Source organism: Exophiala mesophila (genome assembly GCF_000836275.1).
Source record: "Exophiala mesophila strain CBS 40295 unplaced genomic scaffold supercont1.2, whole genome shotgun sequence".
In the NCBI taxonomy this organism is placed as follows: Eukaryota; Fungi; Ascomycota; class Eurotiomycetes; order Chaetothyriales; family Herpotrichiellaceae; genus Exophiala; species Exophiala mesophila.
The window spans coordinates 5,175,459-5,200,088 of record NW_015622505.1 but is presented as its reverse complement, the minus strand read 5'-3'; the positions used below and the strand labels follow the sequence as shown (position 1 = coordinate 5,200,088).

General features: G+C 50.0%; 7 protein-coding genes across 8 annotated transcripts; 3 read left to right on the top strand and 4 right to left on the bottom strand.

Annotated features, from left to right (window-relative positions):
* The first annotated feature begins 217 nt into the window (after positions 1-217).
* On the top strand, positions 218-2,424 carry PV10_03582 (uncharacterized protein). The gene is made up of 2 exons (XM_016368054.1): positions 218-439; positions 494-2,424. The coding sequence occupies exon 2, from the start codon at positions 534-536 to the stop codon at positions 2,214-2,216; it is 1,683 nt and encodes a 560-aa protein (XP_016227572.1). The 5' UTR covers positions 218-439; positions 494-533; the 3' UTR covers positions 2,217-2,424.
* Positions 2,296-3,382, bottom strand: PV10_03581 (uncharacterized protein). The gene has a single exon (XM_016368053.1). The coding sequence runs from the start codon at positions 3,232-3,234 to the stop codon at positions 2,461-2,463; it is 774 nt and encodes a 257-aa protein (XP_016227571.1). The 5' UTR covers positions 3,235-3,382; the 3' UTR covers positions 2,296-2,460.
* Positions 3,383-3,652: 270 nt separating this feature from the next.
* PV10_03580 (uncharacterized protein) lies at positions 3,653-7,027 on the bottom strand (the record flags this gene model as incomplete). The annotated part of the gene is made up of 1 exon (XM_016368052.1): positions 3,653-7,027. One exon carries the CDS (start codon positions 7,025-7,027, stop codon positions 3,653-3,655), a length of 3,375 nt encoding a protein of 1,124 aa, XP_016227570.1.
* Positions 7,028-7,510: 483 nt separating this feature from the next.
* On the top strand, positions 7,511-8,524 carry PV10_03579 (uncharacterized protein; the record flags this gene model as incomplete). The annotated part of the gene is made up of 2 exons (XM_016368051.1): positions 7,511-7,689; positions 7,741-8,524. 2 exons carry the CDS (start codon positions 7,511-7,513, stop codon positions 8,336-8,338), a joined length of 777 nt encoding a protein of 258 aa, XP_016227569.1. The 3' UTR covers positions 8,339-8,524.
* Positions 8,525-8,624: 100 nt separating this feature from the next.
* Positions 8,625-16,241, bottom strand: PV10_03578. 2 transcript variants are annotated; one of them, XM_016368050.1, is made up of 3 exons: positions 16,101-16,241; positions 11,345-16,038; positions 8,625-11,285 (listed from the first exon to the last, which is right to left on the bottom strand). In XM_016368050.1, exons 2-3 carry the CDS (start codon positions 16,012-16,014, stop codon positions 8,885-8,887), a joined length of 7,071 nt encoding a protein of 2,356 aa, XP_016227568.1. In that variant the 5' UTR covers positions 16,015-16,038; positions 16,101-16,241; the 3' UTR covers positions 8,625-8,884. The 2 variants fall into 2 exon arrangements, with proteins under 2 accessions (XP_016227568.1, XP_016227567.1); XM_016368049.1 differs by having other exon boundaries at positions 11,345-16,241.
* Positions 16,242-16,459: 218 nt separating this feature from the next.
* Positions 16,460-17,453, top strand: PV10_03577 (uncharacterized protein). Its single transcript, XM_016368048.1, has 3 exons — positions 16,460-16,568; positions 16,661-16,784; positions 16,897-17,453. The coding sequence occupies exons 1-3, from the start codon at positions 16,531-16,533 to the stop codon at positions 17,086-17,088; spliced, it is 354 nt and encodes a 117-aa protein (XP_016227566.1). The 5' UTR covers positions 16,460-16,530; the 3' UTR covers positions 17,089-17,453.
* Positions 17,454-21,697: 4,244 nt separating this feature from the next.
* Positions 21,698-24,617, bottom strand: PV10_03576 (uncharacterized protein). The gene is made up of 3 exons (XM_016368047.1): positions 24,558-24,617; positions 22,640-24,497; positions 21,698-22,586 (listed from the first exon to the last, which is right to left on the bottom strand). Exons 2-3 carry the CDS (start codon positions 23,339-23,341, stop codon positions 22,029-22,031), a joined length of 1,260 nt encoding a protein of 419 aa, XP_016227565.1. The 5' UTR covers positions 23,342-24,497; positions 24,558-24,617; the 3' UTR covers positions 21,698-22,028.
* Positions 24,618-24,630: the final 13 nt, after the last annotated feature.

Here is a 24,630-nt window from a genome sequence, read left to right as displayed (position 1 = left end):
ATGAAGTCGACGCCATCTCGTATGTCGTCTCATGCAGTGCATGAAAATTGCCAGCGCATGCTGATCCCCCCGGACCTGCCGATTTTGATTTGATGGGACCTGAACTTGGGTTGCACCTGCCGTGACATCCTCCATAGGATGATTTCCACAACACGTGATATAACCTTGACTCTCTCCCCCAACCAACTCCAACTTCCAAACTCCGGTTCCTCTTCTTCTCTGCCTCTCCTCCTCAACCCTGTAGACCCTGAAGTCTAGACCACCACTCAAATTCTACAAGCTGAGCCCCATGGCCCCATTCCGGCCGAGGGGGCCCCTGAGTTCCCCAATCATCTTCACAAAGGCACCGCAAGGGTCCCAATCTGTCATCTCTTTCTTATCTAGGCAGGGATGATCTGCTCTCCATCCGCCGACCCGATACATACCGAGTCTATTCAGTGTAGGGGGCTTCAAATATTTCATCCTCCACTTCGAGGCTTACCTGTCGTTCTAGTTTGCATCCCAAAATCACCGCCAGATTGTCGACATCGACCATGAAGCGCCTACATGCCAATCGCCTAACCTCTGACTATTCGGATGACAGCCTTAGCCTACACAAACGTCGTCGAAGTATCCCCAGTCCTCGCTTGAGCCAGTTAGAAACGCTCCCAACTGAACTCCTCGAAAATATCTTCCTCTCCTGCTGTAATGGAAATCTCCTTCTTGCGGCACCCAGAGTTGCGGCCAGACTCTCTCACAGTCAATCCCTGTTTCGCATTGCATATCTGATCAGCTTCTACAATCACCAATTCCAACATGTCTCTCGAATCCTTGACTTGGACCGACACCTCTCCACCATTCACCATCCTATACCGTCTTGGGAGTATCGTTCGATGACAAAGGCAGTTCTGAGAAGTCGATGGTGCACCGCTGCATGGATCAAGTCGTTCTCTATGCTATTTCATTCCGCCGCTGAGCTGGATGCTTCCTCGAGACTCACCATAGAAACAGGTAGCCTTGATTCCAACACTGTTCACCATGACCATCTACGATCACGATATCAGAGTCTGCGGAACCACAGGAATACTTCTGCAATTTCTTTCGTCCCTTTGCAAGCCACTGACTTTGCGATAACCATCGCTCGTGATCCTAAAACGCACCTTAATCAGCTCCTGTCATCGGACCCTTCATCCCTAGATATCATGGATCTTGACAACGACGCAGGCTTTGATTCTGCAACCGACTTTGACCTATCCGATTTCGACACCTCCTCACACCATGACCCCAGGACACAGCTGTGGCAGTGGCGCTTCTGTGGCGTCATTTGCATAGACGGTCAGATTTCTTTTCCGTCTCACTGCGAAGATACTCCCTTCCGGGACCTGATCTGGCATTTACTGGGCAATCGGTGTTTCTGGAGTCGCTTGACGGACCCCTTCGCGTCTTTGCAAGACCAATTGCAGATGACCAACATGTCAAATCCAGATGATGCACGCTCTTTGTGGGATTGGCTTGCACTTGATTACTACTATTGGCCAGAAGACCAACCATTCAAGATCGCTCCCCATCTATTCAGCATCGCCGCAGCTCAGGATATGGCCTCATTCCCAAGCCATCCGCTCGAACACGACCATGAGCAAGGGGGCACGACAACTTTCCAAAACTTCTACGGCTATGCTCCATTCGCCCATCTGTTCACTCTTGATCCAAGCTCGCTCCCCATCAAGGATCCTGTCATCCAACAGTACGGTCTGTTTTTAGTCGACCGACTTCGTGCCCTGATCACCTCTCGGATTACCAATCGCAAGACTCTTGGGGACATTTCCTACGCATTTACATCATCCTTTGGCCATGCCAAACCCCTTCCACCCAAACTCATGCCTCAAGCCATGAACTGGTCTCGCCGCAACACCCACATGCGTGGTATCATCGAGTCAATCCTGGCTCACATGATCGGACGCTCTTATACGGAACATTCCACCGCCGACTTGCTCCGACCTAATCTCGCACACGATCCATCGTCGCCATACTCTGTTTCGCCTTGCATACCACCGGCCTCAGACTACATCGCCTCCCCAAGCGAGGGCCCGCTGTCGGCCATGATTGACAAAGAGCATACAAATTTATCATCTCACCCATTACTGCGGAACCTCTTTGTGGCGTGGGGAGGCTCTTTTCGAGAGATAGAAGACTGGGAAGATTTCGACTATTATGTACAGCTTCCACATGCTGGATGAGCATGAAGATGTGGCAGAAGAAAAGGAATCATTATGATCCATGCTTGCATCATTTGCTAGACAAGCTACTGAAGATGATGGACGACCGTGGTTTTTTTTTCCGGAGATACCCAGATCGGCGTTATGTAAAGGGAGGCCTCTAGAGTAGAGTCATTAGGGTTAGACTATTAGACTTGGTACCATTCAGGGCCGGCACGGCGCTGGCTGGCATTTACGGCTAAATCTTTCTTCCATAGAGCTTATTTCATTTCCCCCCAAAGCCGTCCGGAATCAACAAGGCTGCCACCATTTGGACTCCCCTCTCGGTGGCCAGCAAGTTGTACGAGGCAGCGGCATTGGCCGTATCCATGACATCGACGCGGATGCCCAGGGTCTCATAGATGTACTTTCTTGTGGAAGGACTGAGCATGTACAATTTCCTGCCGGTGCCAACGATCAACAGATCCGGCTTGGGGTGTACCAGTTCAAGCACTCCGAGGCTGGAGGTGGGGATGTCTAGAACGCCTCTTGCATTCAGAAAATTCCTGAAACCTCCTTCTCCTCCTTTCTGATGACTTTGTTGCTGACCTCCTTTTCTTGCTCCTGACCCTTCACCCGTCCGCCAGGGTGTCCAGACAAAAGCCTCGCCGTCAAGCAACAACAGACCGAGCCCGCCGGTGGTGATGGTCCCGTTGTTCAAGTGAAAGCCGCCCGCGGTACAAGCGTCGATATTGGTGGCTGGAGTCTGAGCCCCGGCACTGGCCAGGATGTCCATCTTGGAGAAGTCGGTCTGCGTCTCCTCGTTCGACATGGGCCCTCGATCGTGGGTTTTGGGCGCCCGATTCCGCACTGCGCCCTTGGGTGTGGTCGCATTCTGTCGGGAGCTTGTCGCCAGGCCTCGAGCCGAGAATGCGCGCGGGCTCTGTAGTGGCGATAATGATGATGCGAGGCGGCGCCCAACGGCTGTTCGTGACGACACGGGAAATGATGAAGTGGCGGCTCGTAGAGCGCGGAGGAGTTCGATTGATGGAGGTCGCATGGTAGAGTCGTGGGTTGTGCTAATACAACCACGCAATTATGTTCAGCCGTCTGTGAGAATGATTGATATCGTCACGATTAGGGCGTGTAGATCAGTGGTAAGAACTGCAGCATTCTACTCAACGAAATATGGAATGAAGGGCTGCTGTTGGTGGAGAAAAAGTTGTCCATGGGAGTAAGTACATACATAGTCCTTTCTCTCCATGACTTCATTGCATTTCTTGGGATTTTCAGCCCACCGTAGATATATATTACGGTGCAGCACGAAGCAAATACCTGCATCATTGGATTCGAATGAAATCAAATCGAAACCACCAAAGACAATTCACACAAATAGTAGGCAATGTTTTGTGAAATATGATAACTTCTTTACGCCTTAATCATGAGGTCTGATGGGCTACAGCGATGACTTCTTGGATTCATAGTTCGTCATCCTCATCCTCGCTCACCGTTTCCACATCACTCTCGTTCTTCACAACTAATTTAGTGTCCTCCACCTTTACTTCCGTCTTGACCTCAGGGCTTGACGCAGCATGTGTCTCAGCCTTGAACTTTTTGACGTCCTCGCCCTCAGATTTCCACTCTGATTTGATCCGTGATTGGGGTTCTGATTTAATGTCGCTTGACGACACTCTTGGAGCGGCCACCTCTGCGCCACCCACAGCAAGTTCCTCCAGAACATCGCGTCTGAAACGATAGAACCGCTCAAGACACTCTCTCCTCTGCGCCTGGGTCCAGCTCTCAACGACCAGAGCAAATGCCACGACATCGTCTCCATACCCTGCCCAATCTGCCATACTACAGAATTGTCTCTTCATCACGGCTTCTGGGGGTCGGTACTTGTATCGAATCTCGCCACCGGGAGTTGTAATGCCACTAAACTCCCCTGAATGGGTATAAGCTTCAAGCTGGTCATGTCCGTGTGAATCATCCTCAAAGACTTTGGAGAGCTGTTCTTGTGTCCCGCCATCATACCGCCCCTCGGCATATTCTTCAGCACGTTTGGAAAGCAGAGCTTCGACCTTGCTCGGCCCTACCACCTCACTGTTCTCGTGGGTGTAGGACACCCCAGCACTCGATAGGATCGCTTGGACGGGATCGTGTTTCCCTGCCACCTTTCCATCGTGTCGAAACGGAGTCTTACTCCGTGTACGGACCTTATCAGCCTCGCCGGTAATTTCTGCGGCAAGCTGTGACATGGCTGCGTTTTCGGTTTCTGGTTCCCGTTTGATCCTGTTGGTGATGTCGTCTTCATCCTTGACTTGATTGGAATCTGCCTCCTCTCCATCGAGTTCAAGGAGTGCGACTTTGATGTCTGCTCGAGACTCGGCAATGTTTGTTTTGTTGACAATGTCACGAAGCACTGTGTGCTCGTTCTGGTACGCAAACATATTTTTGAGCCCAAATATTTCTCCTTTCTGATCCTTTCGCCCTTGAACGCCTTGAAAGTACCGTCGCTCTGTGGTAGCACTGTAGCCGATGTTGGCTTGCTGCTGCTTGTAGATCTGTCGGGCATATATGATTTCCTCTAGTGTTCCTTGGCTGATCAGTCGGAATACCTCTACATCTCGAGTCTGTCCAATCCGATATGCACGATCCTGGGCCTGAAGATCATAGCTGGGATTCCAGTTCGGATCGACCACTACAACCTTGTTAGCTGACGTGATGTTCAATCCCACCCCCCCAGCTTTTGTACTGATCAAGAACACAAATTGTGTTGAGTCGGTGTTGAACTCCTGAACGGCAGCGTATCGTTCTTCGTACTGCATACTCCCGTCGAGATATTTGACATTGTATTTCGTACTGATGAAGAGGTTCTGGAGCATTTTCAGCAGCCGAACACTATGAGAAAAGATCAACACCTTGTTCTCGCCTTGATCATGCCAAAAGCTGAGTAATTTTCTCAGCACTCGCCATTTGCCGCAGAACTCGGGATTTCCAGTATGCATGATGCTATCTCGGTTCCGATAGATCTCTTTCCACCGCCCAGGCATGATTATTTGGAGCACCTCTAGGTCCTTTGCTTGCTTGTCGTTGTTGTCACTGCTTTGAGGGATCAAGAGGGCGAGATGATTTGACAGGTGGTGAAGATTCGCCATTGCAGGAAATACCATCGACTGCCATGGTGTCCCGTCAGAGAGAAGGACACGACAGCACCACCCAGCCTTCTTGCCCGACCCGCACATACAGGGATCATTATTGTTCTTGATATAGTCAACCACCTCGCTATCGAGATAATTCTGATATGCTTCCGCTTGGGTGGGAGTCAGAGGGCAAAAGACGACTCGATCAGATTTCTTGGGCAGCTGATGTTTGATGATTTCCTTGGTTCTTCTCAAGAAGAACTGTGGTAGAAGATTGTCCCTGAGCAGTTTGGCTGTCTTTCTTGCCCGGGCCAGTTGATAGTTGGTGGCATCGTGACTCTGACCTAGCTTCAGGGGCTCACACACAGATGTCTTCCAAGTGGAAATCGGACCCAGTTTGCCTGGATTAGTCCAGTTGAGAAGCGTCCAGAGCTCTTCATACTTGTTTTGTATCGCAGTTCCGGTTAAGCCAATCCGGCACAATGCATTAAGATCGTTCATGGCTTTGCTGGTGTCCGATCGTCTTTCTTTGACGGTGTGGCATTCGTCCGCAATCACACAATCCCATTGAATCATGTTGATTTCGTTGATATTGGCTCGATATGTATGGTAGGTGGTGATCATGACCTCAAGCATACCGGCTCGGGCTATTTCGAAAACTTCACTTCTTTGGCGCACACCTCCGTGGTAGAGGTCAGTATGCCACCAGCCCCAACGACGGAATTCATCTCTCCAATTCTCCATTAGAGTACCTGGACAAATAATCAAAGTTCTCGGATACCACTTTTGCGCTTTGCGCATTTTTCTCATTCTTTTGTGGTCTCTTTCATCGCCGGTCTTGCCATAGGCCGCAGTCAAGAATGCAATCACTTGAACTGTCTTGCCTAAGCCCATGTCATCGCCTAGAATGCCACCTTTCTGATAGACGAACAGTTCATGAAGGAATGAAGTACCTGCAATCTGGTAGCCTCGGAGAAATTGGGCAATGGAGGCGGGAATGAGTCCCAAAGAGTATGGTAATTCAATGTTCTTGTACTCATTGGTCGCAGTGGACGGAGGAAAGTCGGGCCTTTCTGCCAAAGCCTGGAGGTTTTCATCATCGGAAAATTCAATGTCACTGTAGGATGGCGGTAACAATAGACCGCCTTGTTTCAATTTCTCCGTTCTTGAGTCAAAGCGAGCTCTCCGATCTCGAAAATACGCCGGTGTGGTCCATTCCATTAAATCTTCGTCGGGGTTAGACTCATCCCCATACTCACGTAGCTTGCTGCGTTTTTGGCGATTGGACTGGCGGCCGACACCAGTGGTGGCGCCGGCCGTTCTCGACCGGGGAGGAGGATTATTCTTTTGATCGAGCTTTCGTGCTCTTATAGCCGATTGCTGGGCTCGTTTCCGAGCACCAGCTTTGAATGTTTCATATTTCTCGAAATCATCTTCTCCATCAATGCCATCATCATCCCAGTCTAGACGCTGAGGCCCAGGCGGGGAGGCTTTGCGCTTGTTCCGTCGTTTGATAGGGGCAGATGTTGATGCATCAGACGAGTAGGCAGCGGTCGGAGGAGATAAGGTCAGGTCCAGAACTTCAGGAGTTGAGCTGCGTCGCATTATTTTCAACGGGGGCGATTTGGCACGGGCACGGGCACGAGGCTGCGGGTTGGGAGGATCAAGGTCAAGATCATCCTCATCATCTTCGCTTTCGGATGAGGCCATGACACGATCAGCTTGAAGTCCCAGTCTTTAGAAGAAGACTGGAGGAAGTTTAGAAGACTGGAGGAACAATGGGACGGTGATGTGCCGACGAGATCCCAAGTCATTGCTGTTAATATGTAGACTGCGATCGTATCATGAGTTCCAAAGATACATTTCAGGCAACAATAAAGGAACATTGGATGTGGATTGCATTGAGGAAGGAACGCGGGGAGTCACCATTCATGCTCGCGGCAGTCGCGACTGGAATGACGTCCTGCGCGCCTTCCCCTCCAAATTTCTCCAACACGAAAATTCCGCCAAAGCACGGGACTGATCTTCAAATATCATATACGAAACGACCAACTGCGCAAATACTCTCTCAACCAGCCTCATCTTCGATCGCTGCGCACTCAAACAGTCAACCTTATACTGAGACGATGGCTTTAGCGTCGTAACATACTCTTCTGGTCTCCTGCCCACCCTCCTACCGCCCCTCTCCTCAACATGCCTCTAGACACCCTCTCTACATACTCACAGACCTTGCTCAGGCAGGATGGTCGACGTTGGAACGAAGTGCGCCGGTTTACTGCCTCCATTTCTACCCAACCGTCTAGCGATGGCAGCAGTCTGCTCACCATGGGAAATACCATGGTTCTCTGTACTGTCACCGGTCCGAGAGAAGGGTCAGCTCAAATCCTCCTCCAACGATTTCGCACGCGCTAACCTTCTACCAGTCGAGGTCAACGAGACAACAATAATGCCATTATCGAAACAGAATTGAACGTCGCAGCATTTGCACAAATGGATCGCCGGAAACGAAGTCGCCTTGACAAGCGAGTACAAGAACTTCAGACCACGATTTCCCATGCCTTTCAAAGCCACCTTTTCACACATCTCTACCCTCGATCCGCTATCTCCATATCTCTTCATGTTTTGAGCCTCGATGGCGCATTACTAGTCGCCTGTCTGAATGCTGCCAGCCTTGCTCTAGTTGATGCAGGCATTCCCATGCCCTCCATCTTGGCTGCCATCTCCAGTGGGAACATCACCTCACCCGACGAATCGTCTCTGAAGCCCGAACCTCTGCTCGATCTGAACAACGCCGAAGAACTAGAACTACCTTTCCTATCTCTAGCGACCGTTGCCGGTCAACAAGGCGAAGAAGACAAAGTTTCGGTTCTGATCATGGAATCTCGTGTGGCCATTGGGGGCTCAAATGCAAAAGTTGAGAGCATGCTCGCCACAGCTGTAGATGGTTGTAAGCAGGTGCGGAAGATTATGGAAGATGTGATTCGAAAACATGGCGCAAAGGTTATGCAGAGCCGACACTGAACTCGATACTGGTCTGGAGGAAGACATGGTTAACTACCCAGCAAACGATCCCTGTCCCGACTCGCAATTGCCAAACTCGAGGTTGAGCCTGGGAGAAAAATGGGCCTCGGCCAGGCGAAAACTAAAGGCACAGTTCTGGACACTGCTTGTGCTACTTGTGATACCCCCAAATACTTTGTTCTTGACCACCTCAACTAGGAAAAGAGACAGTTTCTACGAGTCTGGGATGAGATAAAATGTAGACTCGGTTCGCGGAACACGCCCCGGAGGTTGGGGGCTCACACAATGAGGCAAAAATGTCCCTCAGCAATGCTTGAGATGGACTCGATTTACTCCTAGCGAAGAACAACTCAAATCAGAATACTCATACATTTCCTTGCATCTACTAGGTCTTCTAGTTGCTGGTATTTTCCTCGCAGCAATAGACAAAGCCTCCTTCTGATCGATACATGTATTCCCAATTCGCGCTCCGACGCTGATTGCCCACAAAAGTACACTGATTTTGCGCAACGTGCATTTCTCAATCTTGTGTTTCGTCCCAACATCTCAAGCAAAAGCATCCTCACGATCCGCCCAAATATCCTCCAACTCATTGAAACTGCTAAAATGCACAGGCCGATGCAAGTCATCGTAGAAACGTCTGGGTGTGTCGATCTTGACGTAGAGCGGCCGCTTCTCCACCGAGGCGAAACTCGCGCCCATGAAACTATAATTCCACACATCCGTCTCGGGCACCAGGAACAGACCACGGATCTTGTCAGAGAGCAAGAGTTGTGTCTTGGACCCAAAGGACGTTGAGAACCCGGACGGATTGTCGGATTGTGTGTCCTTGTTCGCAGCACCCCACGTGTAGCCTTCTGGAGTCAATGCCCAAGATGATAGGGAGACAGAGCCTGGTGTAAAGGACACGGTGAGGGTGATTGTTTTCTTGTCCCAGGATGGGTGTTGTGCCATTAACCGAGCGTGGGTGGTGACATCGGCGGCAGACATGTAAGTGCTCTCATTCCCAGAGTTGGTATGAATAATGCCCAACGGCTCGAGGTTCTTGAGGTACTCGTGCTGTGGGAGTTGATGAGGCAACTGTACGTCGCGTGTGCTGCCAACTTGTGGCACCATGACTATGGTGCGGATTTCCTTGACCTGTTCGTTGTCCGGTGGCGACACCCCGTAGATGTATCCCGCCGTTTGCACACGGAGGTCTGCAATCGTAACGAATTTCTTGAGAATGTTCTTGGGGAGAATGTAAGTATACGCTTCTTCAGACTCCTGGACATCATCGCTAGAGATATAGATGTTGTTTGCGCGGTTTCGCAGATTGGATGTGGCGATTGCCCGAGTTCTCCATTCGGTCTTGGATGCAAATGACTGCTGTTCATATTGAGAAGTTGTCGTGACAATGATCTCTTCACCTCTGACGTTTTGCGTCTTGGTAGTCACAGCAGTCAACTGTTGCTGTTCCGCCTGCTGCTTCTCAATCTCGGCAGCTTGCTGTCTCTGCATTGATGGAGCGGAAATCTCCATACCGAGGATAATGTCTCTGATTTCACTATTGGTCAAGGATTGCACGTTGACGTTGTTCTTCTTTCCATAGTCATTGAGGATCAAGTCACGCAATTGGACTTCCACCTTGATCCAGTCTTCATCTGAAAGACTGGGCCAGATATGATGTGCTTGAGTAATGACAGTCTTGTCCGGACGAAGAAGCAGTTTGGTCTTGTCGGTATTGACATGAAGAGCGCGCAAAATGAGGACCAACCGCGAGAATGCTGTATATGATGAGATCGTCTTCAGCCACTCGTCGTACAGATTAAACAACACCATTTGTGGCTCCTTTGCTTGAAGGATCATGTCTGCAAGCTTCTCAACCTTCATCGCAGCCTGGAAAGGTAACTGCAATTCCGAAGCTCGGATGGAGATGTTGGGGAAATCGAGAAGATGCACCTCAAGTGGATCCAAGAGACCTTTGCGTGTCACGATCAATTGCTTGGGTTGTTCCTCGACTGGAAGAGAGCGGATGAGCGCAGCTACTTCTTCGGCCGTCTTCCACTTGGCCAATTGGCCGAGACGTTTCTGTCCTGCCCATACACTTGTATGGATGATCTTCAAGAAAAGCTGGCCTGTCTTGGGGTTGAAGATAAAGATAGCCCCGTTGATAGGTTTCGTTGTCAAGTTGCCCTCAAACGTCTTGTGGATTGTCACACGATACACATTGGTGTCATCAATGAACAGCTGCGTGACATTGCTGAAGAGTTCAGAGTAATTCTGAGAATTCAAAAACTCCTGTGTGCTCTCCGAAGCATACAGTTGAAGACCTTTCCGGATACGTTCTCGCAGGACGTAAAGAGCGGGATTTGCCTTCATGATTTTCGCCATAGCTTGTTGGATCAGAGCTTTCAACCCAGGGAAATATTGTCCATAGGCAGAATACAGGTTATAAGCCAGATCAATGCCAATCATAAGACCGGTTGCCGAGGGGTAGATACTCATGCTATCTGTGGTATAGTCAAGGTATTTGGCCCTGACATAACGTTCGATATCGTGAGAATCATAATCGCCATATCGTAGTTGTACGTCGACCCAGAACTTGTTTGTCGTAGTCGCTTCAATCTGATCCTTTGTGTCGAACAATAGAGATGGCCGTGTGACGTTCCATTTGTGGCTGGCGAAAAGAAGGATGTCGGCACATGAGCTGTTCATCTTGTAGGATTTTCGAGGATGAATAGTCTCTTTCTGGACGGTCTCGATACCAAGTTGCTCGAGCTCTTGATCAAAGACCTGGCATAAATCCATCACAACCGACTCGTGGATCTTTTGCCACAAATGCGCTCGGAAGATTTGAATCAGCGAAATCTTTAACGTGGGAATCTTTCCGTGCAAGAAGATGCCCGTGAGATCGAGCTGGACTTGGAAACCAATGTAAACATCGGCACGATTGATTGTACTTGACCTATTGCAGGAGTTAGTCTTTGTTACCATGGAATACAAGTGGGAGAAGGGAATACTAACCACCACAGAGTAAAGCGACGGTTGGGGATCTGGTTGAGACCAGAGCGCTGTGCATTTGTGAGCTTCTTAAATTGCATTGAAGTCTCGAAGCCCGATGAACGCTCCCAGAAGAGCCCTTCCCATGACGGGAAAGCTGTCGCTTTGAACAAAGTGTGCTCGAGAATAGTCTCGACACCACCCAAGGCTTGAATCACATCAGTACGGTAAGCGTTCAAATTCCAGAGCTTGCCGTCGTGTCTTTGACTGGTCCACCAAAACGGATTGCTTTTCATGAGTTGATACTGTTTAAACTCTGTGCGAGCTCTGAATCCCTTGTCGAAGCTGAGAGTACTTCGATCCTTCTGAAACAGGGTGTTGATACGTGGTAAACCTCGATCCCAACTATCTTCGAGATCCTCAAGGGTTAGTCTGCGGTTCTGCTGGTTGGCTTCAAGTCGCTTTTGTGAGTACTCGGTCCATACTCTTTGAGAGTCGATGAATTCAGCCTCCCAAGGAATGATGTAACGGAAGATATTGGGAATAAGAGTCTCCTCATCATGTGTCATGCCCGCTCGGTAGTGGGTAACACCAGTGTCGGTTTGTTTAGACCAACGTTTGTCGGTCGTGGGAATCAAAATGTGTGAGCCAGAGATCATCCCCAAACCCCCGAGTTCTTTTGGAGTATAGAAAACAGCAGGCGGAAATCTCGAAGGCATTTTCGAGTTGAGCCCAATCTTTACTCGAGTCTGGATCTTGGTTTCACATTTGACGATCGTATCGAGAAGGTTCACTGTGGAGACTGCTGCCTCACGATAGTATGTGAACAATGCAATAAGGGTTGTGTTCCACTTGTTGGCAATCTTGGTGAATGTCGTGGAACCTGAAGACATCAAGATTTGCCTAATTCGATTGTTGAACTTCTGAACATCTTCTTCTGTGACTTGAAGGAATGCATAGGCCGTGCGCTCTTTGGTCTCGTTATTTGCAAGTGCCCAGACGCTATCCTTGATGGGAAATTCGTCGTTTAGGGTGCGAGACTTGGGCAAGATGCGAACTTCGAAGCCGCTCATCGAGAATAACAGATTTGGGTTATCACGGGAATAGACACTGGCAAATGTGTCGTCCCATTCGACGGTCGTGATTGACCGAGGCAATCTGTTTTTGAGATCCCAAAATACCGCACGACCAAGATTGACATCATGTCTCATCAATCGCATACGCGAATCGCGAGGCCAGCATTTCTTGTTTTTGTATCCAATGATGTTTTCAAAGTTGGGATCAGGCTGCTCCGTCAGGAATCGCTGTATGAGGTCCTTTGATTCTTCCGCTGTGAATCTGAGGAACACCCAGATCTTGTCAATGTATCTCGTGTACAATCGAATTGGATGCCTGGTTTCCGTTTCTCGATCTCGGAATTGCAAAAAGTCGTTAGGAGATTGAGGCGGACCAGCCAGATCGCTTGCTCGTTGAAGACCCAATAATAACAGATCAATGACTAGACCATAGTACTGGAAAACAAAGCCGGAAAATTGTAGACCGCGGATCATGCCATAGCTGTTCGTATGGTTCATATCTTTGTAATGCAATTGGACATTGTTCTTCGATGTGATGTAATCTGCAAGGTTGTGATCCATAATCAAACGAAGTAGGCGATTGAGCAGAGTCAGATCAATCTTTTCATAAACTTTTGAGAGCTGGGTTTCGATCATGACATTGCATTCTCCATCCGCAGTTTCCCATACGTTAGTGAGATTGTTGATTCCTTGCGCCCACTTGTAAACGAGGAGAGGGGGGACCTCGGAGTCGGAAGGCTTTACCCAAGATGGGAAAAGGTGTCGGGTATCAGCCTGATACCAGAGGTATTGGTCGAGGTACGCGTCGGTGATCTTCTCAATGGGTTCGATATCATAGACAGGGTTGATAGAACTATAATTATCGTTCATGTCGATACCAACTTCTTTGAAGGCACGCTGGGTCAGGAGAAAGCGTTTAATCCTTGCTAGCGTTGTTCCTGGAGAGTCGTAGGCTTGTTCGATGAGAGCAAGCTCTTCTCGCTGGCTCTGGTTGAGACGACCTTTTACGGAGTATGCTTCTCGTAATCTTTCAAGTGCTAGGATGAGGATCTTGGTGTCATGTTTGTAGCTGACGCTGGGAAAAGGAATTGGGGAGAATTTTCGAGACTCTAGCCAATGTACCGTCGTCGTATAAATTGCAACTGCTTCTTCAGAAGAAACGTAGGGGCCATCCTTCAGGTAGTTGTGTTGTCTTTCTTGTTCAGCTTTCAACCAAAGTCGAGTCAACCGGCCAAGGTTCTTCTTTGCGACGGTCTTGTCAACGGTGGCGCCTCTTCGAATTCTTTCTCTGTTGTAATGTGCAACAGAAACCCACCAATCCGCCTTGCTTTTGACATAGCGAAGGATGATATTCTCAATTGGAGCCGGTAGACCAGGAACCTTCCAAGGAATGTTACTCTTCCAGCAACGCCAGGCTTCTGAAAGATGTTGCAGGACAGTGTTGACCTTGTTTTGGCGAATGCCTTCGGGCATCATATCCATCAAGTCCGCCATAACAGATGCTCTCAATTCGAGATCGAAATGAGACTCCACTCGTTGTTTAGTGACTGTCTTTGCCACCCCTTTACTATGTCGGCCTTCGAACTGTCTGGAGAGCAGGTTGCCCAGCCACCGCTCTAGTAGAGGGATGATGCCTCGCAGGAAGAAAAGCCAGACTCGCCAGGCCGGTGCCCAGAAACCACATCCAGGGCCCTTCCCAACTGGGCCGGAGTTGAATCGGTAGTAGATTAAATGTTTGAGATCCTTACAAGACCGGATTTGATGCATGAGCTTGTATTTGTACCGATACATGCCAGTGAGCTGACCAACATGGTTGAACGCGTACAATATGCCGTCGGCAAGCTGAAAGGCGTCAATATTGCCGAGGCGATACTGAACTTGTGCATCCACGATCAACTTGGTCAATCTCAGGATTTCACGCATCAGGTGGAAGGCATTGCCAAATCTTGATTTCTTCCGCTCCTTGGTCGTCAGTGTTTTGACAGGCTTCAAGTTGAAGTTGTAGTCAAGATGGAGGTAGGTAAGATTTTTGCGATGGATGAGGAGATTGAGCATGTTAAAGCCTTGTCTGCATACTTGGAGACCAGCTTCAACCCAATCGATGGTGGTTTGCTGGAAGAACTTTGTGGATTTCAGTGTCTTCAGCAAGTCCTGCTTGCTCTGGGCCTTTGGTTTTTTCTTGTGCAATTCATTGAGAACGAATGACTTGAGGAGCTTCTGATAGGAAACGCGAACCTTGACAGGCTGACCAGATGGGCAGTGTTCAAGATACCATTGCTTGACCAATGGCACATCTTGAGCCCTGACCATTTTACCTGATCGTCGATCGAAGGGAAATGGAGCCCACCAGAGCGCGATCGCGGATGTTGTTTCGCTGGTGTAGAGCTCTTCATCTGCCAAGAAGGGCTCGACGTTTCCTGGCAACTCAAAGTCCTCATCTTCGTTGTTTCCCACGCCAAAGATCTCATCCTCATGGCTGACGGTGATATTTTTGGGAGCAACGGATCTCGAAGAGATTGGATTGATGACAGGGTCGAAATAGAACGCTGGGAGATCGGGCACCTCGGACCGGACGTAGACGACCTGGGGGTGAGAATACCAAGCCAATTTGACGCTTCTTGGTAGAGAATTGTACAAGTATGGAAAGGCAACTCGATACTCGGTGCGAATGGGTGCGCGGAAAATGATTCGATCAATGGCGTTGAATTCACCAAAGTCCTCGTCGTTAGGATCGATATCCTTGTACAAAGGCTCAAACCGAGGCCCACCAGGGATGGCAACATTCAGAGCCTTTGCGGTGAAGAAGCTTTGCCTGTCAAACATGTGGAAGTAGTTTTTGTCCACAACATCACTCAGCAACTGATGAGACAGTCTGTAGAGCGTAGCCATCTGGGGTAAGGTGAGGTTCCAGGTTCTATAACTTGGACCGTTGACATGGGGTGTGTCAAGCAGTGGCCGATGTTCGTAGAACCACTCATAGACTGGTCCATCTTCGCCTTCGTCCAATTCCATTTGAATTGGCTCGAGGGGCTCGACATCTTCGATATTTTCGGACCAAGATAGAGGAGGTTCCTCATCGTCGAATGGTGGGAACCGCATGCGTTTGAAATGTCTTCGGTCGCTCTTCTCTCTGCGCATCGAGACCCACATCGTCGCCCATTGTGCATGAAACACAGGTTCAATCACACGAGGGACTTCATTGACCAGCGTAAGACATCCATTGACATGGTATAGAACCTTGACTTCACGGGCACTCTCCCAAGGCATCGGCATATTCTCCAACAACTTCAAGACAGCATGTGGCATGTACTTGAGGGCGCCGAGATAACTTCGCTTGTCACTACTGAATTTCTTCTGGCTGACATCGCCGATGTCTCTGACAATTTTGCGAAGATGCTCAGGTGGCATGTCTGCCTTCTGTGTTTCGACGAAGCCGCCTTTGCGTTTCTCGGCAAACCGATTTCTCTGTACTCGCAGCCATTCCTTTTTCTTCTGTGCAAATTTCGCGACCTGAGGGTCAACGGGAGGACGATATCCTGGTGGCGGCGGTGCCATGCCCGGAGGAGGTGGGGGACCGGCACCCCATCCTGGAGGAGGCGGAGGAGGGATTGAAGCCATTGCTCCGGACGCGACTTATGGTAACTGTTGTGGTTGAAAAGGATGAATTGACGGCTTTACTCCGACGATATGGAGAGGTGTCTTACCATGGAGGAAATGCGAGTTGTTCACCGCAAATACCAAAGGATCCCTGGATGGTAGTTTCAATTAAGGGCGTGCCAGCCAGCAATCGAAGAGATTTCGAGTGGCAGCCTCTGATTGAGATTTCTTTGATTAAGACTTGGATGAGGCTAGTTCTTGCCTCCGCAACGCTCACAGTGGCAGATATTTTGCTCTACAGGTGGAGGGGCCACACTAGTCCTTTTTGGGAAGGAGTTAGCCAAGGTGCAGCGCAGCCCAGCCTTGTTAGATAATTCTATCACGTGACAGAACAATCTTGGCTGATCGCCAAGACTTCACGCACTTTGGATTTTCGGCTTCGGGTCAGATCTTCAAACAAGGGAATCAGGATAGAATCTCGACCAACGACCTCAACTTCTTCAACCAACCCATTGCACCACTCTCAATACCGTCGCAATGGCAGGTGTCAGACTTCAATACCGTCGCCGGAATCCGTACGTTCCCTCCGATCACGAATCTCCCGTGGACCAAGTTTTGGTGGTGCAGGTGAAGAGAAACATTTGCTAATGAGGTGATGGATTTACAGATACAACACAACCTCGAACAACGTCCGAGTGATCAAGACTCCCGGTGGAAAACTTCGGTTGCTACACATCAAGAAGCGAGGAACAGCACCAAAATGCGGTGACTGCGGTGTCAAATTGGCCGGTGTAAGGCTTCCATCCCATTCCCTGACCTCGTCAATCCCCAATGGCACAAGACGGCCAGCAGTCCAGAAAAAGGCATAAATTCGCTAACGTGAGATCTTTTTGCACTTCACAGGTCCCAGCCCTCCGACCCCGACAATATGCTACCACTTCACGACCCCAGAAGACCGTCCAGCGCGCCTACGGTGGTTCAAGATGCAGCAACTGTGTCCGGGACCGCATCGTGCGAGCTTTCTTGATCGAGGAGCAAAAGATTGTCAAGAAGGTGCTGAAGGAGACCGAGACCAAAAAGACTGGAAAGAAATAAGCGATTGATTTGTCCTGGGTGAGTCGGGGACAGGTACCGTGCCCAGGCAGGGGCAGTGGGATTGTGTCTATGTGTATCAGGCCGCATGCGTGGAAAGAACGAGCTGGCTTGATGGTCGACGCAAGGTTTTGCCATGCACGACGCCGAGGAACTCAGTCACATGCCGTCCCGACTGGCCATCGTCGAATCTGACCTTCCGACCCAAGTACTGCATTGCGGTGGAGAATCACTCCAGTGGATTTTGCGTCTTGATCGAGGGGTGTGCATTTTTTCTTGAGATGCACCAGTGGGTACATCTCAGACAAATAGATTGGCATTGCCATCAAAAGAATCCAACATCAATGATACCTAACTTTGCACGATGCGATGATATGCGATACCTATGCAACCCAGTTGTAACCATTACAACAGTGGCTGAGCATGCACCCTGTTGGTGGATTTTCCATCTTACGAATCGTTGCTACTGATGTACAGATACCATCTTCCGAGTACTTGTTCACTATATTGTCGTGAGCTAACTTGAGATCTCCATGACCGCAGTTCGGGCATCGTTCCAGCAGAGATGTCTTGGACGATGAAGCCGAGAACAATGACCGTTGCAGGAGACGTTGACGCGTCGTCTCACTGAATGCCCATCGCAGCAACATTCTCTCTTGACTGGTCCTCCCTTCGCGTGGTTCCACATAATATCATGCACACACAGAAGCGAACCTGTTCCCGATCCAATCTAAATGCTCCTAATCATTCCACAGAGCACAAAGCCCGAAAGAGGACCAGGACAAATGCTGTCGTAATGAACAGCTCTTACATTGGAGGAGTAGAGGACCCTGTGGCATCCCTTCTACTTTGCCCCCTCTCCACGTGTTTGACAGCTATATCTGCCGACGAGTCGATTCGTCGTGTCCTCAGGTCCGAGTGTGACGGCTCTAACCCAGTCTCGTCTCACATTGTCACGTTACTATACTCAGCACTAGGTGATCGACGTAGCAAGACACGCGCAGAAATGGAATGAATAATCGCCCAAGGGGCTTTCTATCCGTCAAGGCACTAAGTCAGCAGGATGAGTAAGTTAATGGAATCAAGGGTGGGAGGGAAATCCTAAAGGGGTACAGGACATTCAAATTCGTGATTGTGTCTCATTGCTCGCTCTCCTGGATATTTTTCTGCTTCATGGCTTTCTCATTCTGTATCGATTCGGTAAAGTCTCCCACAAGATGGAGGAACGGGTAACATTTATCGCGTCGCCCAGGATACATCACAGGGCCCATGTCACTCACCCATTCTCAAGCACTGGCGAATCGGCGAGATTCCAGCGACGGATCTTGGACACCGTTGATCCCATTTGCCCACGCGTCCCATGGACGTTGTACGGAGTCGGCAGGCGATGGAAAGCAAGGGCCAAGGCCATCCTTGTTTCCTTGGTGAGACAGGAACCGAAGGTCGGTCCAAGTGAGAACGGGTGCGAAGAGATCTTTCACATGCCATGACCAAAGCACGCCCATTGACAAGGATCGCAGTTTCATCTCACGCGTTCAAAATGTTCTCCCATCCCGTGTCGTGAGATCTCCTGCCGTGGCTCTGCGGGCGTTTCGAGTCTGGAGGCAAAAGATGCTGTCTATCCGTCGGTCGCACAAGGAGCCGCTGTCAAAACTGTCATATCTGCTGGTGTCCACCAGGGTCACGCAAATTTTCTCCTTCGGGGGATTCTTCCACCCTAGCCACTCTCGCTTCCCTTTGTCGTATCAATGAGGTACACCGTCGTGCAACCAGGTTGCGGCATGACTGGCTTGTGGACTCGAGAATGCTTTTGAAAGAATGCCTTTGGCTGCTTCACAAAAGTTTTTATGTGAACGGAGAGCAAGCAAAGGAGTTCTCCGCTGAATCTGTGGAGAAGGTTGCAATACCCATCGTCACAGGAAAAATTGATTCGCACACGGCTTTCGCCTCGTGCTCAAGACCACTGGAAATTCAATCCGAGCAATGCTTTCCGTCCGCCGTGGTCAGGCATATCAATGTTACCGCAAGGCTTTGGTGGTGCGAGCAGCCCTGTCTGGAATCTGTTGGGGATGGTCTTTAGCCATACCCAGCCGTGTAACACAACCGTTTCTGGCAGCTTAAGCATTGGTGCTTTCTGTGTATGTCGCCTTAGTGGCCAGATGAAACCAAGCCAAGGCAATACTGGCTGTCTCTGCTGATGACTGGGTGAGATGAGAGACGTTTCCCTTTTCCACTTCCGCTTCTGGGGGAGGGCCATTGACGTACCCCTCTCTCACACAGGAAAGCACCATAGAGACAATACTTCCACCAGCACAATGTCTAGCAGGATGGCCTTGAGACAGAACAATCGACGCCATGCACAGGTCAAAGATGTCTAAGCCAGAAAGTACTTTGGAGATAGGCGAACCACGTCTCCCTGATCCAGCACGGCTGCGCAAAGTGGTACACGAGACCGGGGATGCGAGGGTGTTGGTGTGGAATGCGCGCAACGCAAGTCCTATGCCGCCAGTTGCGTGAATTTCCTTCTCTGGTGTAACCAGGTCCGGGATGAATTCGTGCCACGTTACTCATAAACATCAAGCGTGCATGTTGCGGAACAGGCCAAGAAAGGCTGAAGGCTACAAGGTCGCGGGAACACGCATGGTTGACAGGCATGACAGCTTGATTCTGGGTTTGGAGGGGAGAAGGACCCCTTCAGTCCTTTGGGGGGTGGATGGACCACGTTAGACTGACTTTGTCAACAGTTGAGTTGTCATGGTTGTCCAGGCACGCCAGGGTTGAATGGGCCGAGAACTCTGGGGTCGCCTCGAGGATCGCGTCCGCGTGGCTTCGCATCATCTCCATGTCCCTGTCAGTGTCGTTTGGCCCGGGGTCGTCCTTTCGTCATGACCATGGGTCCCTAGGAGACATTGTTGCAGTTGGCGATTTATGCCGGACTTTCTGGAGGGACGTCCGAAAGGACGACACAGAATGTAATATCTGGTGATGAATAAGTGCATCGCTGGGGCTGCACAGATGGTTCCAGATCAACTCTCACAAGATTCTCATGCCACTTCTGCTCACCGACACCCTCTTTATGGCGATAGCGGCTTCTGCTACAAGGTTGTCCCTTGTGAGGATACTGCGACCCAATCGAACAACTGTCATTCTCCCAAATTGACAGGCCCCGCAGTTGTTGCGTATACGAAGGATTTGGATTGCGAACGGTCATGACAGGTTCTGAAGAAATTTTCGAACTGGCAATGTGCTAGCAATGACAACCAGGTGCTAATTGTGGGTGACATCGCCCAGACCATAAGTGATAGGAGAGTCTGGGTCGAGATCTCATGTCCGAACCATCATCCTTTCGGCATGCATGTGATATCGGGGTATGTACATAGTCAGATCGAGGGAGTCTTGATCGATAACCGATTCCAGATTTAGCCCGTTAACGTGGTCTTCAAATGCAATGATTCGGTATCCGTAATTTGTATTCGACATCCGAAGTCAAGCATGCGTGCAGTAGCGGCTGTCAGGCTAGGGGTAATAGGGACGCGTGGGGTGTTGAATAGTAGATCGTCACACCTAATAACCAGGGACGGGGTCCATGGGGATAAGTCTTTCAAGCCCCAGGGCTAAGTAGGGTCCGTTGGTCTCAAGGCTGCGTATCGTCGCAATGTACTTCTTTGAAGAGAAGCCCCCCTTGAGCCCGCGCTGAATTGTTCATTGTATGGTCCCTAGCCGAAGTCCACGAACCGACGATGAAGAAATGCTAACTGGCATTGACCTAGGCAATTTTTGATTGGTATAGCTGATCATGATACAGGAGGCTGGCCTCGATAAGAGGTAACCCTGTCGCCGCATCGTCAGCTCTTTGGTGTCTGGGCAGAAGTCGTCGTCTCAGGTCCGCCGGTCCGTACCGCTAACACGATGCACCAAGAAGAAGGATTGAAGACCGTTGGATTTGGGCTGTCTACAAGGGTCATTTGGCTGTCGGGAAGACGGATCACGTCTTCCTGCGCAGAGGTGGCGTGCGTTAGTTGGACTTTGGAATGAAATCGCCAGCGTCTATGGTCCAGAGATCAATTAGTTTCATGGGCGCCATCCTCGGGTTGTTTAATAAGCTGACCCCGGGCATCGAGCCTGGACTGTAAACCCTACTTAGGTAGTCCCCAAGTCCACCGTCTAGGGTTTCAAAGAAGGCCGGGCTGACGTGCATAGCAGATTGGACTTTGCTATTACTGGAGATGACCTGTATTCCAGTGCAATCAGACTGGCAAGGCCCAGGACCAACGCATGTGCAGGGACATGACAGTAGCAATGAACTTGATTGGACAAACCCAGAGAAGAGCTCGCGCATTTCTCGGTTAGTAGCGAAGCCATGCTCGTGACGAGAATATGCCTCTGGGGAAACCGCCCTCTCCCACGACCTCCCAAGGGAAGCAAAGTCGGTGCGTCGATGAGGTGGTGGATCCATGGCCCATCCCATGGATCATTATATGCATGCAAAGCTGCTGTACTACCCGACTAATGAAGGGATATTCGGCGAAGATTCCAACTGGTTAGGCTGGATGAAGATTACCATCAATCAGCCGAGGATGGCCGTTGCAGTTGAAGTTGCAACCTGCATCCGCGAGTGGATCGATGAGCAAAAATATGGTAACTATGTATCTCTGATGTTTGCCAAAGCTCTCACGCGAGGCATGGGCGTGCTGGATTCGCCACGGTTGTGACTTGTCGAGAAACCCCGACTCGCATTCTCACTGTTTGGAGACATCTTAATCCACTAGACTGAGCCCTGAAATGACCATGAGCCGGAAATAGATCGAAGGTGCCCGAGATTCATCCCACCCAACGCCATGCCGTCGTAATTCTAGACCCTGAAACATGATGCTTGCGTGCGAAACAGGAGGTGCTCCATCTGTGGCTGTGGAGACCTGTGACCATATCAACTGGAAAGGCATTCATTGCGGATGCATGTCTCCTGCATCGTCAATATAATGGGACAAAGAGGGGCGTAGTGGTAGGCTGAAAGAAGCGTTTGTTCCGGTCATAGTGGAACTCGGATGATACGAAGTGAATTCCATGGGTGTAGTGATCGGAAATGTCATGGGTGGCAGTGGCTCATCAAAGAATTGGCTGTGGCCTTCCACCGGGGTCAATGGGCAGCTGTGGAAAGCTGGGCCCAAATCTTGAGGTCCGAGCCCGTGATAATCGCTCGTGTCGGATGAGTACGAGGGAGTAAATGAACTGTAAGCTGGTGAAGGGTGAGAAGTCAATTCGTGCCCGTGACGTCGATGTCGCGTCGTTCGGCCTTGACGTGCTGCGCGGCCGCCTCGTGCTCCTGACCTCTGTCTTTGGACTGCTGTCGTCCTATGACCTTGTGCTCTTTTCCCACCACCAGATTTGCGATATCTCGTGGTCGACTGCACGCCGTTGCGGATGGCTTCCTCAGTCAAGACCCAAACACTTGTTGCCTTTCTTGAATTGCTCCGGCCAGCCTCTCGATCGTTTTCGAATGCCTAGGTCTGTGTCAGTGTCGCCTTCCACAATAGAAACTTGCTGTGAGACATACCTTGTTCATGGAGAGATTGTGCCTGATACTATTCTGCCAGCCATTGGATCCATTATCTTGAACCTTGTTGGTGTTAACACGAAACCAGTCATAAATCTCTCTCAGCATCATGCGGTGGTTTGGGGCTTGCAATAATGCATCATATATTAATGCAGCATAGGGTTTGTCATCCGTTGCATCGCCATCGTCGAGCATGTGTAATGCGGGCCGAGCGACTGGAAAGCCAGGTGACGACCATGCACTTGTAACGGAGCTCTCATCGAGATAGTAGCTTGAATATGGCGTAGATATGTCATCGGGAGTGTATGCAGAGCCAGGCAAAGAGTGAATGGCTGGGGGAGCACAAGGGTGTTCATTCAAGGTGAGCGGATGTGGATAATCTGGCGGCATGAGCCATGTTGGTGTTAGGTGTACGTCGGCATCTTGGTGATATGAGCCTTGGTAAGGGCAGAGTGTGTCGTCGGCATAGTGATTGTTAAATAGCTGACTCTGAAGATCCTCGAGCTCAAATTTCGGTTCAAATGCCGGAAGAGAGGTTCCGTCATACCATTGTTGGTTTGTTTCAGAGGTGGAAACGTCATCAACAGGCCGATAAAAAAGGCCAGTGGAGGGAAGAGTAGCGTCTGAGGAATGTGAATAGAGGAAAGAATTGTCAAGCTGGTCTAGAGCCGAGGGACCGCATTCCAACTTGGGAGCCCTCATCCTGATTCAAAGAGACAATGAAAGACCAACACGGCTTGTAAGAAACAGTTGATGATACGAGATGTTGATGGTGGGAATAGAGTGAATGCCTAACGAAGTTAGGTGTTGCAGGGAAAAGCGCTGGGGCAAAAAGCTGGATGGAAGTTATGCAGCAGCATCAAAATGGAAGGAGAATTGTAAGGATTAAGAATGAAGAAGAGACTGGCAATATGATAGGGTCTGAAGCAGAGGGTACGGGGGTAGCAAATCATCCACCTATGGATGCATGGTCATGGTACATTGGAAGCTGTAGAAGCAGCATCCTGCAAACAGGCAAGTGGCTCTGTGGCGGAAGGCAAACAAAGAGTTCCTGAAGACAACCTGCAGTCAGATGTGGTTGCTGAGAACGAGATCCAGGTAGAGGGAGAATGGGACAAGCCACGACTGTAGAGTACCGTGAGCCGCAAATCCAGATTGGTTCCGCGTGGGTTGAGAGTTGGCGTCCAATCAGGCATGGTGAGAGTGCAGAGTAGTCTGTGGCACTTGAGGAAAAGGTAACGGCTGTCAAGGCGGGATCTTGCAGCCAGTTGGGCTCAAACGCCATCCCGCATTAGCTCCAGCCCCTCCATCCTCTGTAGGCCAGAATCGGATGCTGTCATATGATGGGATACACATCACCAAAGGGGTACCTCAAGAAGAGAATGCGAGTGTCCTCGCTGGGACAAGGCAACAGCCCTAATCAGCTGACCTGGTAGGTAGCTGTTCCTGTTATGCTGTGCGGTCTGGACAGAAGGCTCAGACGACAAGGCTGCTGCGTAACAGGACCAAAGAATTATGACCCTATCAGTGCCGTTTCTTCACAGAAGGCGCGTTCCGGTCATCATGTCCATCACAATGCATCTCTGCAGAGTTTGCAATTATACCAATCACATGGCAGATTGCGTGGGAGAATGTAGAAACAGTGACGATCGGGATAGAATTCGCGGAAGGATATGGCAGCAGAACCCGAGCCAAGAAAGTCGGCCTATGGTCTTGCACGAGACGCGGAAGCCGGGTCAGGGCAAAAGGAGTGGGCATTATATGCCATTTTGAAGCCGAGCTGGCTGGGATGTGGGTACATGTAACGTATCTTGATGTTATGTTGGATCAAGGTTGACAGGTTGTACATCCTTTTTGTCTGGGCAAATCATTAGACTTTGGGCTCGATGGGGTAGAGCGGCAACGTATGCATACACACCTAGATATTGCTTGTTCAAGGCTTGTTTGAGGCGACCAAGGCACATCAAGGCACCCTGCGCCTTGAGAGGAGA

Coding starts and splice junctions, on each gene's coding strand:
- PV10_03576 (XM_016368047.1), bottom strand. CDS start 23,341: ATGAGGGCTCCCAAGTTGGAATGCGGTCCCTCGGCTCTAGACCAGCTT. Junction 22,587..22,639: donor ACAATCTCTCCATGAACAAG/GTATGTCTCACA, acceptor ACACAGACCTAG/GCATTCGAAAACGATCGAGA.
- PV10_03581 (XM_016368053.1), bottom strand. CDS start 3,234: ATGCGACCTCCATCAATCGAACTCCTCCGCGCTCTACGAGCCGCCACT.
- PV10_03577 (XM_016368048.1), top strand. CDS start 16,531: ATGGCAGGTGTCAGACTTCAATACCGTCGCCGGAATCC. Junction 16,569..16,660: donor CAATACCGTCGCCGGAATCC/GTACGTTCCCTC, acceptor ATGGATTTACAG/ATACAACACAACCTCGAACA. Junction 16,785..16,896: donor GCGGTGTCAAATTGGCCGGT/GTAAGGCTTCCA, acceptor TGCACTTCACAG/GTCCCAGCCCTCCGACCCCG.
- PV10_03578 (XM_016368049.1), bottom strand. CDS start 16,014: ATGGCTTCAATCCCTCCTCCGCCTCCTCCAGGATGGGGTGCCGGTCCC. Junction 11,286..11,344: donor CGTCGCTTTACTCTGTGGTG/GTTAGTATTCCC, acceptor CTCCTGCAATAG/GTCAAGTACAATCAATCGTG.
- PV10_03582 (XM_016368054.1), top strand. CDS start 534: ATGAAGCGCCTACATGCCAATCGCCTAACCTCTGACTATTCGGATGAC.